General features: G+C 40.9%; 4 protein-coding genes across 4 annotated transcripts; 1 reads left to right on the forward strand and 3 right to left on the reverse strand.

The window, feature by feature from the left end:
• Nucleotides 1-270: 270 nt before the first annotated feature.
• Nucleotides 271-1,717, reverse strand: cradd (CARD and death domain containing adaptor protein). The gene is made up of 2 exons (XM_079551769.1): nt 1,348-1,717; nt 271-634 (listed from the first exon to the last, which is right to left on the reverse strand). The coding sequence occupies exons 1-2, from the start codon at nt 1,649-1,651 to the stop codon at nt 324-326; spliced, it is 615 nt and encodes a 204-aa protein (XP_079407895.1). The 5' UTR covers nt 1,652-1,717; the 3' UTR covers nt 271-323.
• A 2,376-nt stretch (nt 1,718-4,093) lies between these two features.
• On the reverse strand, nt 4,094-5,081 carry socs2 (suppressor of cytokine signaling 2). Its single transcript, XM_079551493.1, has 2 exons — nt 4,840-5,081; nt 4,094-4,720 (listed from the first exon to the last, which is right to left on the reverse strand). Exons 1-2 carry the CDS (start codon nt 4,964-4,966, stop codon nt 4,251-4,253), a joined length of 597 nt encoding a protein of 198 aa, XP_079407619.1. The 5' UTR covers nt 4,967-5,081; the 3' UTR covers nt 4,094-4,250.
• A 2,183-nt stretch (nt 5,082-7,264) lies between these two features.
• ncaph2 (non-SMC condensin II complex, subunit H2) lies at nt 7,265-12,164 on the forward strand. The gene is made up of 19 exons (XM_079551414.1): nt 7,265-7,392; nt 7,471-7,572; nt 7,644-7,705; nt 7,778-7,853; nt 7,938-7,994; nt 8,072-8,151; nt 9,602-9,756; nt 9,834-9,964; nt 10,031-10,141; nt 10,188-10,251; nt 10,326-10,427; nt 10,510-10,554; nt 10,625-10,695; nt 10,777-10,888; nt 11,174-11,260; nt 11,335-11,381; nt 11,466-11,567; nt 11,641-11,790; nt 11,905-12,164. The coding sequence occupies exons 1-19, from the start codon at nt 7,285-7,287 to the stop codon at nt 12,031-12,033; spliced, it is 1,791 nt and encodes a 596-aa protein (XP_079407540.1). The 5' UTR covers nt 7,265-7,284; the 3' UTR covers nt 12,034-12,164.
• A 143-nt stretch (nt 12,165-12,307) lies between these two features.
• On the reverse strand, nt 12,308-13,488 carry sco2 (synthesis of cytochrome C oxidase 2; the record flags this gene model as incomplete). Its single annotated transcript, XM_079551415.1, has 2 exons — nt 13,424-13,488; nt 12,308-13,132 (listed from the first exon to the last, which is right to left on the reverse strand). Exon 2 carries the CDS (start codon nt 13,115-13,117, stop codon nt 12,308-12,310), a length of 810 nt encoding a protein of 269 aa, XP_079407541.1. The 5' UTR covers nt 13,118-13,132; nt 13,424-13,488.
• Nucleotides 13,489-16,900: the final 3,412 nt, after the last annotated feature.

The raw sequence follows: 16,900 nt of genomic DNA on the forward strand, positions 1-16,900 counted from the left end.
TTGTAATTTTCACGGTGTTAACGATGTCCAGAGAGTCCAGAGCTGTCTTTTGACAAAACAAAATGAAATGACATCATCTTGTGATGCTGATGTTTCTCAGCTCCCCTGAGGCCTAGGGAGTTGTGAGAGAGCTCATTCTAAGGCTTTGAGTCAGCTCTTTCCAATGCACTTTCGGCCTTTTATCCACATAGCTGATATTGTAAAATACCCATATATCTCTAATTAAATGCCCCAGAATTGGGGAGAAAATAATCACAGACACTGGGTATCAAAAGGTTCAACTCTGTCCCGTACATGTTATGCAGTTTAACCAGTCCCAGAATTCAAACAGACAATTTGCCGCAGCGAAGAGCGTCCTGGAGCATAGATGGGTGAATTTCTGCTGCCTCTAAGCTCTTTATCAGCCGTTTGACTGTTGCCCTCTTCCCCTGTGCCCTCCTCCACTGAGCAAGCCCCTCCAGAGCTGCCCCGTGTGTGTCAAGCTGGTGGTCAGCACGGCACCGATACAAGTCCTCTGTGGTGAGTTCCAGGTCCAGGAGCACAGACTCCCATTGCGCCCCAAGGAGAGAGGCGATACGGGACAGCTCACGGTCTGTTGGCACTTTGTGCAGGATGTCGTCACTGAGATAATCATCTGGTAAAACACACGCACACAAAATTAAGCTTTTCCAGGTCAATTACAAATTATCATAAGGATATACTTAAAATGTATGACAGGTTGTCAAGTTTTTGTAATTCTTGATTTGGTGGGATAATACCTGTGTTAAAGCTGCTTTAAGCGATTTTTTCGTCAGTAGGTGGAGCAGTGAACCCTTTTCTGCTCCACCACAACCCACCTCCCCTCACCCGGCTTTCCCCCCTCACCCACGCCCCTCACTCCCCTCCACACAATACACCACAGCTGTTCTGATTGCATTCAATGAGATACGGAAATCTCAATACTCTTGAGCGAAACACACACATTTATCAGCATAAATAACATATGTAGCAAAGTAAACATTTTGAGACTTACATTTATTTGCTAAACTGCAACTTTCATTAAAGTCTCTTTTTTGGGCATTTAGAACATAATACTTCCATTTAGACCGAAGTTTTACAGGGCAGAACTTTATTTTTTTCACTTTTTTGGAAACATGGCGAGTCTCCATGGTAACAGTGGATTTTCCCGAACTCCATAGATTCCTCGGAAGGTCACAAGGGGGAGCTTTTATCAGGGTTGTTATTGACCTCTTCAATACCATGTAACTATAATTTATATAATACTGCATTATAAAACAAAGAGAGAACATCATTTAACTTGATAAATGATGATGAACAATTATTTGTGACAAAGCGGCACAGTCTGACCTGTCGTCCCGGGCGCTGGACCAGGCAGTGGATCGAGGTCCCCCTGCAGTGCGCTTCGGACCCAGGGGAAATCGTGGAGCGACTGAAGGAAGGCGTCGAAGGCCCGGGGTCCGCGGCTCGGCAGGGTGTCCAATAGTTTTAGGACTCGGTGCTTGCTACTCTCCTGGGACTCGATAGCCTCAACCTGAGCCAGGGTTAAGATGTCCTCCTGGTATAAAACCTGCACAATGGTCTCTGACACTAACAGTTGCTCGGACAGCCACAATCGGTGTTTTCGCAGAATTTCCTTGTGTCGCCTTTCCATGGTATCCTTTACAAATGTTTTTTTTTTTATTACAAGCTAAATGGCTAAATGCTAGCTGCGCAGCTCTCATCGTGTCCGACTAGAAACAACGTATGTGGAACCACCCCCAAAAAAATCGCCACAAAAAGAAAAAAGAAAGACGCTCTACACGCTCCAATTATTACCTAGCGGTCAGAAGAGGTGGGACCTTTAGCTTTGATCACAGCATCAATGCTGTGGGCTTGTTTCAATAATCAATAATACAATCAATAATAATTCAATGTCAAAAGATCCAGTGGTCCATTATTTTTTCACCAAGCTCTTGTATGGATGATGGGAGAGTGCAACCACTGCGCAAAGCCTTTTCCAGCACATCTCAAAGATTTTCAATGAGGTTAAAATCTGGACTCTGTTGTGATCCATGTGTGAAAATGATGTCTCATGCTCCCTGACTCCCTACTTTTCGGGGAAATGTGTGATACACATCACATTAACCAATTGTCTCAGAGCACATACGGAGGACAAAAACTGCTAGAATAGTTAATCAATGTCCACATTGGAGAATTATTATAAACATATCATTTCAAATGAATTTTTTTTATTTTTATAAATTGTTCTTTTTTTTGTTCAAACCAAAAATAAAGCCATATCGTTAGGAATGGTATTGTGAAGGACGATGCGATTCTACTACTCTTATCAAGACTCCTTATCGATCCGGTACTTTTACGATACTCTTATTGGTACTTTAAAAGGGGAGGGCACGATGGCACTGGTTGCTTCCGTCAATCTACCGCAGGGCATCTGTGGCTACAACAGTTGCTTACCACCACCGAGTATGGCATGAATGAATGACTAGGCAAGGCAAGGCAAGGCAACTCAATGCACCTACAGTGTAGCGCTTTGAGAAACTTGGTAATATAGGCAAGTGTGAGGCATTATTATTATCTCTATTAGCCTGGCCTTAGCCATCCGTAAACTCTGGTCAATTATATATTTCTATATTAAAGTAGAAAAAAAATACGCATGTACAGTGGGGGAAAAGTATTTGGCCAAAATCCAATTCTATGGAAAACTGACCAAATACTTTTTTTTTTAAGCACAGTGTGCTGCTATACTGTGCTTACGCGCTGTAATGACTCTGGTGTAAATGCAACTGAACCACCATATATGAAGGGAGAGAGTTTTAGCCACTTATCTCACCCTTCTCTTTTGTGGAATGAAAATGTGCGTAGTCCAAGCCTACCCTCTATAACAAAGAAATGCAATACTTGCTGAGTTTGTGCAGCTTTTATTAAAAAAACAAACCAAAAAAATTAAAAATGGTACAATAAACACAAAGCCACACAATCAATAAATATATATTTTCCAATTATGGAGGAGCTGCAATAAAATAAACCGTAAATCTCTTACTCATACAATTCAATATACAAAAGTCAGATACGCATGTCAGTTATCATATTGCAGTGTTACAGGGGTTTATTGGTCAGTGATAAAGTACATAAAAAAGTACTGAAGGCAGCACACTACAAATTTGTTTCCATCATGTGGCGTTTTAATTGGTGCAAAATAAGTTAACTTAAAATCAGAAGGTTTCTGTTCTTTGTTTTCTAGCCGTCATTACAACAAATCACAATATTTAAAGCAATAGCGGATGGCATTTATGGACTTCCATTTTCTTTCACTTGAAGTTTCTTGAAAAGTATAACAGCAAGACAAAGTCTAACAAAACTGAACTAAAGCAAGCAAGCACTGAACATACGTTTTTTGCTCACAAAACCTGAAATTTAATCGTCACCAGGTCATCCGAGAAATATTGCTTTAAATGAGCAACAGAACTAAAATTGTGTCCCACAAAAATCTAATAATTGGATATGAAAAGCGAAGCAATGCTTAACGTTTTTTTAATACATATAATTTTTCCATTCTTAATTTGTATTTGTATATCTTTTATAGCTTTTGCAAACACCTAATTAACACCTGCTGCTGCTGAAGGTGATTGAACCAGCGGCACAAATATGGCGTCGTCTAACAATGTTAATTTAGTGTTTCAGTGATCATATTTTCAAATTTATTTATTTGTTTGTGGTTATTCATACCTGTCAGTTTTGACTGCTCACTTCCTGCAGTCTTCCTCAGAAGTCAGGTATGACCAGCCACAACTGGTCTGATGGAAAAGAAATCAGAAAATAAAAGCAGTACGGCATCACCCAAATGGCAAGACCAGGATGTGTCATTAGTTGATTTTAACCAACAGAAACTCATGAAGGCTAAAGACAAAGACAATCTTTGATTACAGCTAATATTTGATTTCCAAGTCTTGATTCTATACAATAAAAGTATGCACAGCTTTGATATGATAAAGAGCTCATATTGCTTTGTTTTTTTAGAGAAGCTCAACAGCTGCTGAAGCTTTACAACTGACTCATATTTTTCCCCCAATACACACTTGCAATAAAGCAAGAGTCCACAGTCTGAAAAAAACAGTTACTTAATTGTATTTTGTATCTTGAGCTTGAGTTATTCCACTACACCTTGAGCATCTCATTTATATTATTGCATTCAGCCTTTGTGATGAACGAAGGGTCTTCCAACTACAGACTTTGACTACAGGCTTTTACAGCTACACATTATAGGCGTAGTCCAGAATGTAGTTTTTCAGTCTGTTGGGTAATGGCAGAGCCTGGATCTGCCGTGTTGTTCTATTAATGGCAATGCGACTGAGGTGCTTCAGTGATGGTGTGGCAGTGTACACAGGTTTGGTTAGGAGCAGCTGCACCGTTCCATTCGGAGATGCTGAGGGTTGAGAGTTTAGGGTAGTCTTACTAATCCTAGACAGCAGGAAATAGTGTTCTACCAGTTGGACAACACTGTCAAACTGTTTCAATTTGGGTTTCACCAGAACAATGGAGTCCAATTTAAACTTTCCATGTTTGTACTCAATGCGCAGGTTTGTAGGACCTGCCGATGTTACGGTGGAGATGGTGAATAAATAATCCCTCTGGGAGCTGTTGCGGACAAGGAATGTGCCTTCAGTGGCATCCTGCAGGATTTCTTTGGCTTCATTCGCAGTTAAGCTTCCCCAGTACCAGCCTGACAACAGAGATTCACATTATAATGAGGAAATAGAGAAGTACTTATTTGTAAATCGTCACATAATTTTAAATCAAATATAATAATAAGGACATGGATGGCAAACACTGTGGACTGACCCGTGTTTTTCAGTTCCTTCATGGCTAATGCTATGCGACCCTCATCAGATTCCACAGCCCCGGAGTTGCTGTCGGCTCGTCTGTCAGTCTCAATGCTCTCTGGGGCCTCAAATGATTGGCAAGTCATTGAACAGAGCCAACCTTCAGCCTGGTTTCGGGCTAGGTCCACTACATGGGACAATTACAGCCTCAGCAACATGTTCTGCCCCTGTCACCTGAATAACAACTGACAGTTAATTAGGACAATAGTATTGCCTATAAACATAAACGTTCAGCCGATAAAATAATAATAATACAATAATAATAATGACCAAAAAAATAATATTATTATCATTATTATGTTATAATAACGAGACACCAACACTAATAATATATGTTGCATCGATGCATCTGAGGGATTTTGATTTGTATATATATATATATATATATATATATATATATATATATATATATATATATATATATATATATAGGCTACTGCAATCTATATTTTATGGGCTATAGACCATGTGTTAAGTAACATAGCTTAGCTTGATAAGCTAAGCTTACCCTCTTTAACCAGTATTATAGTTCAGGGGCTACAAGATACATGTGCGATACATATTAATAGAAGTAAAGCAATGGCAGGCTACCTTAAGTGCTGGACATGCACAGACTCCTCCGCGTCCTCCTGTGATGTGAGCCTCGGTCAGACACCGATATTCAATCAGCTCGAGCGCAGCGCGTTATTTTCTTCTGAAGGCAGGTTTGAGGTCTTCGTCATTGCAGCGTAAATTTGTGGTGGAATTGGAAAATTGTAGATGTGGGAGCAATGAATCGTAAACGGTTTTTAGCTCACTGACGCGGCGAATAAAAAGCTCATCGCGTGCTTAAACATGTTTCCAGTCTGTCCATGGCTGCCGCTCCCGAAAGAACCAAATTCATCGAATCCCTGATCGAGCCCTCTAATAACCGAGATGGCCATGAGCACACAAGTGGCATTTCCAGGAACTTTCCAGGAATAAGGCCACGTGGTATAACGCGAAGCGATTTAAGGTAGTCCCTCCGGCTGCGTTCATGGTGTGTGTCAAAACAACCCATTCTCATCTCAGCACTAGAAGTAACTTATTCTTTCAGGTATAGTAGAAGTAACCATAGCAACGTAATGCCACTCCTCCTGAAACCTGCCCATTATGCGATCCTGGGCATCGTCTTAGTCAGGGATCAACTCTGTAGGTTATATTATTAGGCCTAAACTTGAAAGGTGTCTCTATGCAACTAGTTCTGAAGTTTTTCAAAACAATTAAAATAATGCACTACAATTGAGTCTGTGCTTTTCTTTCCATATTTCACATTTTTGTTTACAGTGACATAAAGGCAAATTTATGTAAATTCAGCTCTTATCTATTCAACAAGCATGTAATAGCGCCACTGTGTGGAGTATTATGGTAATGCCCATAGAACAGTTACCAACTTTGACATTGAATTTTATTCTAACTTAGTGGAGGGTTTCCACATTTTAGATCTGAACAGAAATAGAACCTTCAACAGTAGTAAATTGAGTGGACTTTTCTGCTCTTCACTCCTATGCCCTTGGCAAGGCAAGTGTATTTGTAGAGCACAATTCATACACAAGGCAATTCAAAGTGCTTCACAGTTCCATAAAATTGCAAGAAAACAGATACAATCAATAAAAACATCAACATGAAATGCATCAATTACAATAAAAGGCAAGGGTGCAGATAAAATACTTTCAGTCATATGCATGACTGAAAGTAGACATGACATCATCATCAGACATGACATCAGACAGGAGATGAGACACCTGTACTTGTAGTGCGGTCACATGACAGAGATGTTCTCACCCTGCCCACTCTTATTAAAGCAGTGGCAGGACCTACAGAGTGACCAATGGCACAAAGGTACCTTTTAATTTTTTTTATTTTTATGTAATTGTATTTCTCTGTCATGTGACCTCATTAGGGGCACTGCAAGTACAGGTGCCTCATCTCCTGCTTCATAACTTCATTGTGCCCAGAGGTTTCCTTGTCAGCAGGGGGCAGTGTCGGGACACGTGCGTGTGTAACACAAGAAGGAGTCATCGTCATCAGCGCGGTTGTTTGACTTCACCGCTAAAGCTACAGACTTCACCAGGCGGGCTTTTTGTGTACGCTGTGGAAAACAAACAGTGCAGTAAGTTTTCCTGTTTAATTTCCCGCGAAGCTTATAACTTAAGGATGCACCTTACGTGGTTTATATACTAAAGATACTAACCAGAACAGAAGTCAGTTCATTCAAATATGTTTTATTCATAGTATGTGATTATAATTTGTTTACATTCTGAGATGGTTTTTACTCAGATACTGTAATATAATGCATTGTAATGTGGTACATGCTGGTTATTTTATCTGGCATTTCAATTCAATTGTGTGTAATGGCAGTCTTATTATTCCCATAATAGTGATCATGGAGTCAACTGAGAGGAGATTTGCCCACCTTCTGCAGCCTATCCGAGAACTCACCAAGAACTGGGAGATTGATGTTGCTTCAGAGTTAAATGATTATTTGGAGGAGGTAGAGCAATAACATTGTTATTCTAATGCATTGACATATTTCATTTTTACATTTCGGAGTTTGACTTTCTCTTTGTAGCTTGATGAGATGTGCATCACATTTGATGAAGGCAAAACGAGGCTAAACTTTGCAGAGGCGGCCTTACTAATTCAAGGGTCTGCTTGCATCTATAGTAAAAAGGTTTGTAAAAATATAACATTGTATTTCTAACCTTCAATCTTGATTAATAACCACATGTGTGTGTGTTTTAGGTTGAGCTTCTACATAGTTTGGTATACCAAACTCTCGAGTACATTAATGACAAAAATAAAAAGTAAGATACATAGTTGAGTCTTCACTAATTGTATAAATCCTGTCTAAAGATTTGATACTTTTTGTCCTTAAGAAAGAACAGGCAAGTAGAACATCAGGATAATAATGCAGAAGATGAAGAGCACAGTCACACTGAGGATGAAGCTCAGGTGAGATTTGACCAATAGCTAATAGTAATATAAATTACTAAATGAGTGTGATCACCCACATCCCATGTATTGTTTTCACTTTAGTTTACAGACCTGGAGATCAATCCTTCAAACTACAGTCAGAATGGAGATTCCTTCACGGTGAGTTTTCATTAAACTTTCTAACGTAATTAAACAACAATTGTGTTTTGACTCTGGTTACATATTGTGTTGCTTAGACGGTCAATGATATTCCTCTTCCTCCTGAATGTCTGATTCCTCAAGACACCAGAGCCAAGCAGAGGCTTCCTCTCATTAGGTCAGGATTTTTGTGTATACATTACATCCAGGGCTTGACATTAACACTCACCAAATGCAGGTAGATTTGGGCTGTGGCGGATGATGCTGCTGCCTCTCACAGTGGCGGGTCAGACGGGTAATTTTCCCACATCTGAACATCATACTACTGCACTATATCTCTCCGGGATATATTCAATATTCTCTGCTCGAGCCTAATTGTCTTGTCTTCGGACATGTGTCTGTCATGTGAACAAGCATGCGCTCCCCTGCACCAAGCAGGCGACTATGGCGCCGCGCCACACAACAATGTCATAGCTCACAGGCTTTTTTTTTCTCTTTTACTCAGGATAAAGTGTTTAATTCCCAACTAAATACAGCACTGTGATGTGCGCTGAGAAAAAGAGAGGCGCGCATGGGCGTCAAGCGCACTGGACCACGGTGAAGTTCATTGCACGCTGGATATTCACTTCCAACAGTTTGATCTCTGTCTGGATAAAGCTACAAACATGTTAAACAGACTAAAGCTTTTCAGTCTGCGCTTAGTGTGGGTTATGTAAATAGGCACCATTATAGATGGCACTTGTCAATCACTTACTACAGCCCGACTACAGCAGGTTAAGCACATTGCAACAATAAAGTAAATTTAAGCAGGCCTAAGCTGTGTGTTAATCCATCATGTTAACATTAGACACACACACACAGTGAAGTTAAAATGGGTGACACACTACCATGTAGGGAAGGAGCCAGTTCCTATTAACTGCATTGCACTTTCACAAGTAGCATCTAAAAAGATAACTTATGAATTACAAAAATGATCATTAAAGCAGTACTTAGAAACTGGTTTACCTTGATAAATCCTTTTCATAGTTCCTCTGGGGAAAATACAAGCGTTAATGGTGTGATTGAGGGGTCTTTCATCTCCCCCTGGTGTCTCTGTCCAGAAAAACACTCTTGCAACTTTCCTGCACTGGGTCGGAGTCACCAATACACACTAATGGAATCACGAAGAAGAACAGGCTAGCTGGCAAAGCTACCTGCGGGCTAACACTGCATAAACTGTGTTTACAGCCAAGTTTGAGTGAAAAAAATTATCTCCATTGTGTACTACGGCACCTGCAGTGGTGCTGATGGCCTCTAGGGGCATGAGTTACTTAGTGCTGCTTTAATATCATCGTCCGGGACCATGATCTCGCTGTACAGCACCAGAAATCTCAAAAACAAAATAATTTGATCCCTTCCCCCCTGTATAAATATAGGCATTTAGAACGCTGTGATGTCATCTGAAACCCAGCAGTTGTTTGTTAGCCTATTCACTTAAATATGTGTTTTACTTGTAGCGAGTGAAGTCAGTTGCTGGCTAGTAACTTTAGAAAACCACTAGATAAAGCGGCCGGTGACCGAATAAGTTCATGTCAAGCCCTGATTACATCGTTATCAAATACCATAATCTTATGCATCTCTGTTTTCAGTCTCAAAGGTGAGATCTTGTGCAGCCAAAAAGACTTCAGGTTAGTCACCTTGATCCCAGAAAACGATGTCATTCTTCTCGCATTGGCATCTACTGAGTCAAGGGAACTGACTGAGGATGATGACCGCATTGCAGTTGAGGAGCCCCTGCAGAACTGTATAAACCAATTCCATCTTAACAGTATAATACAGAGTATGTCTGCCATTTTCATTGACAGTCTGCAACTCTTGTAGACGAAGCACCAGCTGGAGAAAATGCCAGTGCAGCAAATGTGCATGTAGATGCTGCAGATGAGTTTTTTCCTCTCGAAGAAAACAGTATGGAGATTACCCAGGGAGCACAAGAGCACATAGAAAGACATCAGGTCAGATTACATCATGATGAGTTCTGAATATACTATATTCGTTTCTCTTAAACTCTGTTTTTACAGCCTCCCCCTGAGGGAAGAAAGATGAGAGACAGGTGTCAGGTTGAAACCATTACACCAAGGAATGAAGACCTGACCCCTGTATGCTTTTCAGATGCTTTCAAAAATGACTCAGTTGTTACTAATTTAGCCTTGGTTTATTGATAATTTATTGATTTAGGTAAATGTGTGGGCTCTCCACGATCCATACGCAGTAACTGTTGAAGATAAACCTTTTAAATCAGGTATTGTGACCAAAGCCTACTTGAAACTGCTTGTACTCGGGGAAAGAGGATAAATGTATGATTGTTTTTGTCAGGCAAGTGTTACAAGGTTCCTGATGGTTTGGATGATGGAGGAAAAAGAAAACGAAAACGTTCTTCTTTGATACAGGATTTTGAGAGCTGGTTCAGAGGAAATTGTAAGAAATTGCTTCTTTTAAAAAAAAAAAGTTTTGTTGATTTTACGTGGCATCAAGTTGGGTTCTTTTGCTGTTATTGCAGTTGATCCGCCGGCACACAAGTTGAAAAATGGTCCTCACTTTATGGGTAATTTGTGTGCATTTTTAATTGATTTTGATTGTTTTTTTTAAAAACTTTAACCAAGTTTGTTTTGCAGACCTAAACTACATCTATTTAACCACAGTCAAAGACAAAATTAACACTAAAAAAAGGATCTACAGGAAGGCAGTAAGGACTTTTTTTGGCAATACACTGTTTTTTATTTCTTTTTAGTAAGATAAGTTATTGGTTATGCTGTATTTTTTTTAGGGAGTGATGATTTCTGATGAAGAGCTAAGACAAACTCTCTTGCAACCAGAAGACACAGCACAACAGAGACATGGAGAGGATCCAGGAGATAAATGTTCTCCGGAAGACCTCGGTAAAAGACTCAAATTGTATTGCTGAAATGCATTTTTTGACCTAATTCAAGATGGCTGCTTTCTTTGCTTTCATGGCATGTGAGCTTTTAGTGCTTCCTTTGTTTGAAGAACTTTAATTTAGATTTGGTGAACACGAACCATCCATGTTTTTGTGTGGTTTTTTTTACATACTGTGGACGTTACAGTTTCCATTTACTCAGTTGATAAGTTTGTATTATTTCAAGGCTTGAATTTTTGCAAACCTAGAACTGCTATTTTTTTAATTTTATTTTTCATTTCTGAAGACAATGACATCTCTGACAATGAGCATGAGGGCTTCCCGGATGATATTCCTGTTGCATTTGGAGGTGAACCCGACTTAATATCACCAGGTAAAAAGATTACAGTCATACAATATTTGGGTGAAAACAAGTCATTTTTCTGAACATTAGTTTATTTTTTGCAGAAGATAAAGATGAGCTGAGCTACGAACAACTTGTGAAACTGCGTGTTGTAAGTAATGGGGGAAACAAGTTGTGAAAGTAATGGCTTCTGGATGAAAAGACGGTACAATTGCCTCCACATTGCCTGTTGCAGGAGCAGCTGGTGGTGAACTCTCGGGGCTATACTCAAGAGACCGCATTGTCGCGAAGAGTTAAAGACTGGGAAGACAAAATCAAACCTGAACTTGCATTGCAGGTATCTAGTTCAAACGCTTCCTCCAATCAAAATAAATGACAGCATTTAACCCATTTGTTTTATTACTTCAAAGGAAGAACGGCCAGCCTTTGATATCCATGATTACGGTGACAGGATTGTTCACACATTTGACTGTGTTGGCCAGAAAAGACGCTTTACTTCTATTGTCTCTGGATTGGACAATTTTGAAGCATGCAAATACTTGTTGGCCTCCCTGCAACTGGTAAATATCATAGTAAACGCTTAAATTTCCAGTACAGAAAGATTTTGTAAAATTTTCCTTTGCAGAATATTGAGTACTTGGTGCATAATGTATGTTTACTGTCTCCCCTTTTAGGCTAATGACTACACCATAGAAATCGACACTTTGGTTGGACTGGAGGCAAGTGTAGATTCAATGGGACTGACCCTTCTTAGTGTTCAAAGAGCCAACGAAAGGTTTAAAGACCTAAAAGCTTCAAACTGAACCACTTCTTTAATGAATATAATCAAGTATTTTAAACAATTCAATGCATATATACATTTTAGCTTTAGCTTTTATATGCAGAGTTTAAGTCACAAATAATGTTAAATAAATTAAATGGCATTTTTTATTCAACACTTTTCTGCTTCTGTTGGACAGTCATTCACTCAAATGCACTCACATTCATGCAGCAGTGATCAAGCATATGCGATGACAGCATTCTTTGCCAGAATTGCCAGAAGCATGAATGGAACCACAACTATTCAGATGAGCTGGATCAAATTTGATATGTCATCATGTGGTTTTTGATACTTTCTGTGATTTGTTCCTTACTCTTCATTCTATTGTAATAATCCAAAAACAATCCATCTGGGCTTATGAGGTAGATGAGAATGGTATGATCCACGATGTAGTCTCCATCCTCGTCTTTAGGCCCAGGATTTGCATACACTCTATAGTCCCTTCCTGCGTGTTTTATCTCCTCTGAGGTGCCTGTCAACCCTATCAATCGAGGGTGGAAGTCTTGAACATATGCAGCCAGTGCTGGCACTGTGTCCCTCTCCGGGTCCACGGTGATGAAGAGTGGTTGTACTGCTGGCAATGATGGGTCCTGGTCAAGTACAGACACAACAGCACTCAGCTTCTCCAGCTCATCGGGGCAGATGTCTGGACAGTGGGTGAACCCAAAATACAGCAACACCCAGTTCCCAAGGAAGTCTTTCTTGGTGCAACGATGCCCTTTGTGGTCCACCAAACTGAAGGTACCATGACCCAGGGCCACTTGCTTCAGCTGATTTGAACGTTCCTGCCTCAACTTCTGTTGCTTTTCCAAATAAACGTAGTACCAGGTCCCAAGTATGCCACCCCCAAAGAGCATTGTGACCAGCAAACGTGACCCAAGCCTTATTTTAGCCGCATTTGCAGACGTGCCTTGCTTTTGCGAGAGGAATCTTCTGTGGGCCAGACGAAAGCTTTGGGGTGTATTGAAACCCGCTCTCTGCGCACCCATGGAATATGGCACGCGCTGGAAGGCACATCTTTTCAGTGCTGTGCTGAGGTCATTCAAGATACATCGCACGTTCAACATCCTGCGTTCACAGAACTACAAAACAAAAATGGCGTAATTTTAGATTAATATGCAATGCTATTAGGAACTACAACAAAAAAACAGCCAGCAGTCAACTAAACTTTACGATGACTTGATTAAAGTTATGAGTAAGTGCTGAACAGCTAGCAGCTAACAGAATACAGAACGTACAGAAAGTGGCGCTAATGCTCTAATAATTGGTTGCCATCCGTCAAAAACTCTAAGAAGAAGAGGTACTGTTATAATTAATATTATGTCTATGGTTATAATTTGATATTTTATGTAAACATGTAGAATTTGTCCTACCTGACAGACAAGACATGAACACTCTTGCGCCGGTGTCACGCACGGTCATTCAGCCTTACGTATCGCCTTACGTCATACACGTACTGCTCATGCGCAGTGCATTTTCAAAACTGTTCATGGGTGCAAGTAACCTGGCTAACACCATGCTGCTGTGTGCGCTCGAATTATTTCGAACTGCACAACAGCCTGGGGACCATGGCCGAAATCTCCGGTGGATTTGGGAACCAATCACAGAGCGAGGAAGGACGGCAAGACGATGACGCACGGAAGCTTGTAGTTTATTTACGGATAAAAAATAAAAAAAAGTTTATTTACGGATCCAACATGACAGCAGCAGACACGATGGTATTTTTCGATCAAGCTTTAGACCGTGTTATAAATAGTTTATCTCAAACGTTTACAGCGGGTACGTCATACGTCATCTCATGCGATGATACGATTGGCTATGGCTACGTGCAGACGCAAGATAGACTTTTTTTTTTTTTCGTATCGCCCAATAAACGGCTATGGACGATCGTAAACCACACCTCTCCTACGAGAAAATGCATTGGTGGTCCCCAGACTAAATATCACTTGTGATTTTAGTCTGGTGTTAGCCAGGCTAGGGTGCAAGCGGTAGCAGATTCAATTCAAGACAATGTTAACAGTTTCACCAAGTTTGCATTGCTTGGCACTAAATTCCGTATCAAGTTGGGTAATTTAGTTTTCTTACTTGCTCAGACCATACACAGACTTGTCAACTAAAAATGAAATCAGGTCAGTCAATATTTTTTATTCGAAATGACTATTATGAAATAATATACTAATATCAGTAAATAAAATGGGAAATATATAAATCTATAAAGATATGAATGTTTTTAATAATCAACATAGATATGACAGACATATGGCCTATTTAAAGGGTAAAAAAAAAAAAAAACATCTATCGGTTTATTGTTCATTAATATTAATAAATGTTGATTATCCTCCTGAGATTGTTTTAATGCCCTTGACAGAGAGTAGCATTGATAAACTAGCTCATATACTGTTGTGCTCAAAAGTTTACATACCCATCCATCCATCCATTTTCTTCCGCTTTATCCGGGGCCGGGTCGCGGGGGCAGCAGTCTCAGCAGAGATGCCCAGACTTCCCGGTCCACACACACCTCCTCCAGCTGTTCTGGGGGGACCCCGAGGCGACACCAGGCCAGCTCGGAGACATAGTCCCACCACCGTGTCCTGGGTCTTCCACGAGGCCTTGTCCCACTAGGACATGCCTGGAAGACCTCCCGCGGGAGGCGACCAGGAGGCATCCGGAACAGATGCCCGAGCCACCTCAGCTGCTCCTTTCGACGTGAAGGAGCAGCGACTCTACTCCGAGCTCCTCTCGGGTAACTGAGCTCCTCACCCGATCTCGAAGGGTGCACCCAGCCACCCTGCGAAGGAAACTCATTTCGGCCGCTTGTATTCGCGATCTTGTCCTTTCGGTCATTACCCAAATCTCATGACCATAGGTGAGGGTGGGAACGTAGATCGATCGGTAAATCGAGAGCTTTGCCCCCGACTCAGCTCCCTCTTCACCACGACAGACCGATACAGCGACCGCATCACTGCTGACGCCGCACTGATCCGTCTGTCGATCTCACGCTCCATCCGTCCCTCACTCGTGAACAAGACCCTGAGATACTTGAACTCCTCCACTTGAGGTAAGGACTCCCCACCGACCTGTAGAGGGGAAGCCACCTTTTTCCGGTGGAGAACCATGGCCTCGGATTTGGAGGTGCTGATCCTCATCCCGGCCGCTACACACTTGGCTGCAAACCGCCCCAGTGCGTGCTGAAGGTCCTGGTTTGTTGAAGCCAACAGAACAACATCATCCGTAAACAGCAGAGATGAGACTCTGAGGCTCCCAAACCGGACACCCTCCGGCCCCTGGCTGCGCCGAGAAATTCTGTCCATAAAGGTAATGAACAGAACCGGTGACAAAGGGCAGCCCTGGCGGAGACCATCACGCACTGAACGCACTGAACTGGCAGAATTTTGGACTATTTTCAGAGAATATTAATCATAACACAAAAAGTGTTTGTTCTTTAAAAAATAAATAAAGTAATAATAATAATAATAATAATAATAATAATAATAATAATAATAATAATAATAATAAAAAGAAACTAATAACCCTGATCAAAAGTTTACATACCCTGGTGATCTTGCCCTGATAATATAAAACATAAATGGGTTTGAATGGCTACTAAATGTCAGCATCCTCACCTGTGACATGTGTTTGTAATGGTGTAGAAAAGGTCAGTGAGTTTTTGGGCTCTTGACAGGCCCTTGCATCTTTCCAGTGCTGCATTGGCGTTTCTGGCGTCATGAGGAAAAGAAAATAATTGTCAGATAATCTGCAAGAAAATGTAGTTGAACTAATGGGAAAGAGTTTTATATATATACTGTATATATAAAACCACTGCTGGGAAAATTGTGCGGGATGCAAAGAAAACCCCACAAATAACTTCAATAAACACAGGAGTCCCTGAAAAAAGTGGTGTGACTGTTTCAAGGTACACAATAAAGAGGCAGTTGATGAAAAATGGGCTGCATGGCCAAGTCGTCAGAAGAAAGCCATTACTTCACAAATGTCACAAAGTATCCACTTACAATATGCCAAACAGCACAGAGACAAGCCTCAACATTTCTGAAACAATGTCATTTGGAGTGATGAGACCAATATGTGACTTTTTCTAAATAGATTTCAGGGTGAGTGCCGCATGTTATTAAAGGAAGTAGGAAAAGTGTCGCTCATCAGCCTGGAAGCTGTGCATGGGACGCACTTGGACGTTCCAACATGACAGCGATCCAAAGCCACAAGCTGTGTTCCATTCAGAGTAATGATCCCGAGTGGACTGTGAAATTAACATGGCTGCTCAACCTTCTCCTACAAAGCCTATTTTTTTTTTTTTTTTTTTTACCTAAAATGAAATTTGCGAACACAGTGTAAAAGAAATTCTGCGCTATGGCTGCGAAGCGCTAAGATGTGAATGAAAGTTGTGTCTCGATTCTTTGCTTGTGCTTTGGTGACAATGGAATAGTTTTACTAGCCTATCTTTCTCGGACACTTGATGCAAACCTCGGCGCTTATTTCAATATGTGTGGTTGAGTGTGCTGTACCTGTCTGTCCAGAGATCGTGTCATGTCAAAATCCCGTTCAACACATGTTTGTAATCCAGTGTGTTCTTTATTGCGTCCGTGTCTGTGTTTTCATAAGTACTGAAGCGTATAATTCCTCTGATCCGAATGCCTGGGCTCAGGAAAGGCATTTGAAACCACAGCTGCTGCTTGTCATAAAGCTTTTCCTCTTTTCAAGCGCTGTTTCCGTCTAACTTGTGTCTTTATGATGTAGTAGAGGTGGTTATGTTGCTCCAAATTCAGATGATCTGTGTCCTTTTTTTCTCTCCAAATGTTGTACTCCTGGACTCCTTCCCCCAACGCCGTGTTCAC

Source organism: Gobius niger (assembly GCF_951799975.1).
Source record: "Gobius niger genome assembly, chromosome: 2".
Lineage (NCBI taxonomy): Eukaryota > Metazoa > Chordata > Actinopteri > Gobiiformes > Gobiidae > Gobius > Gobius niger.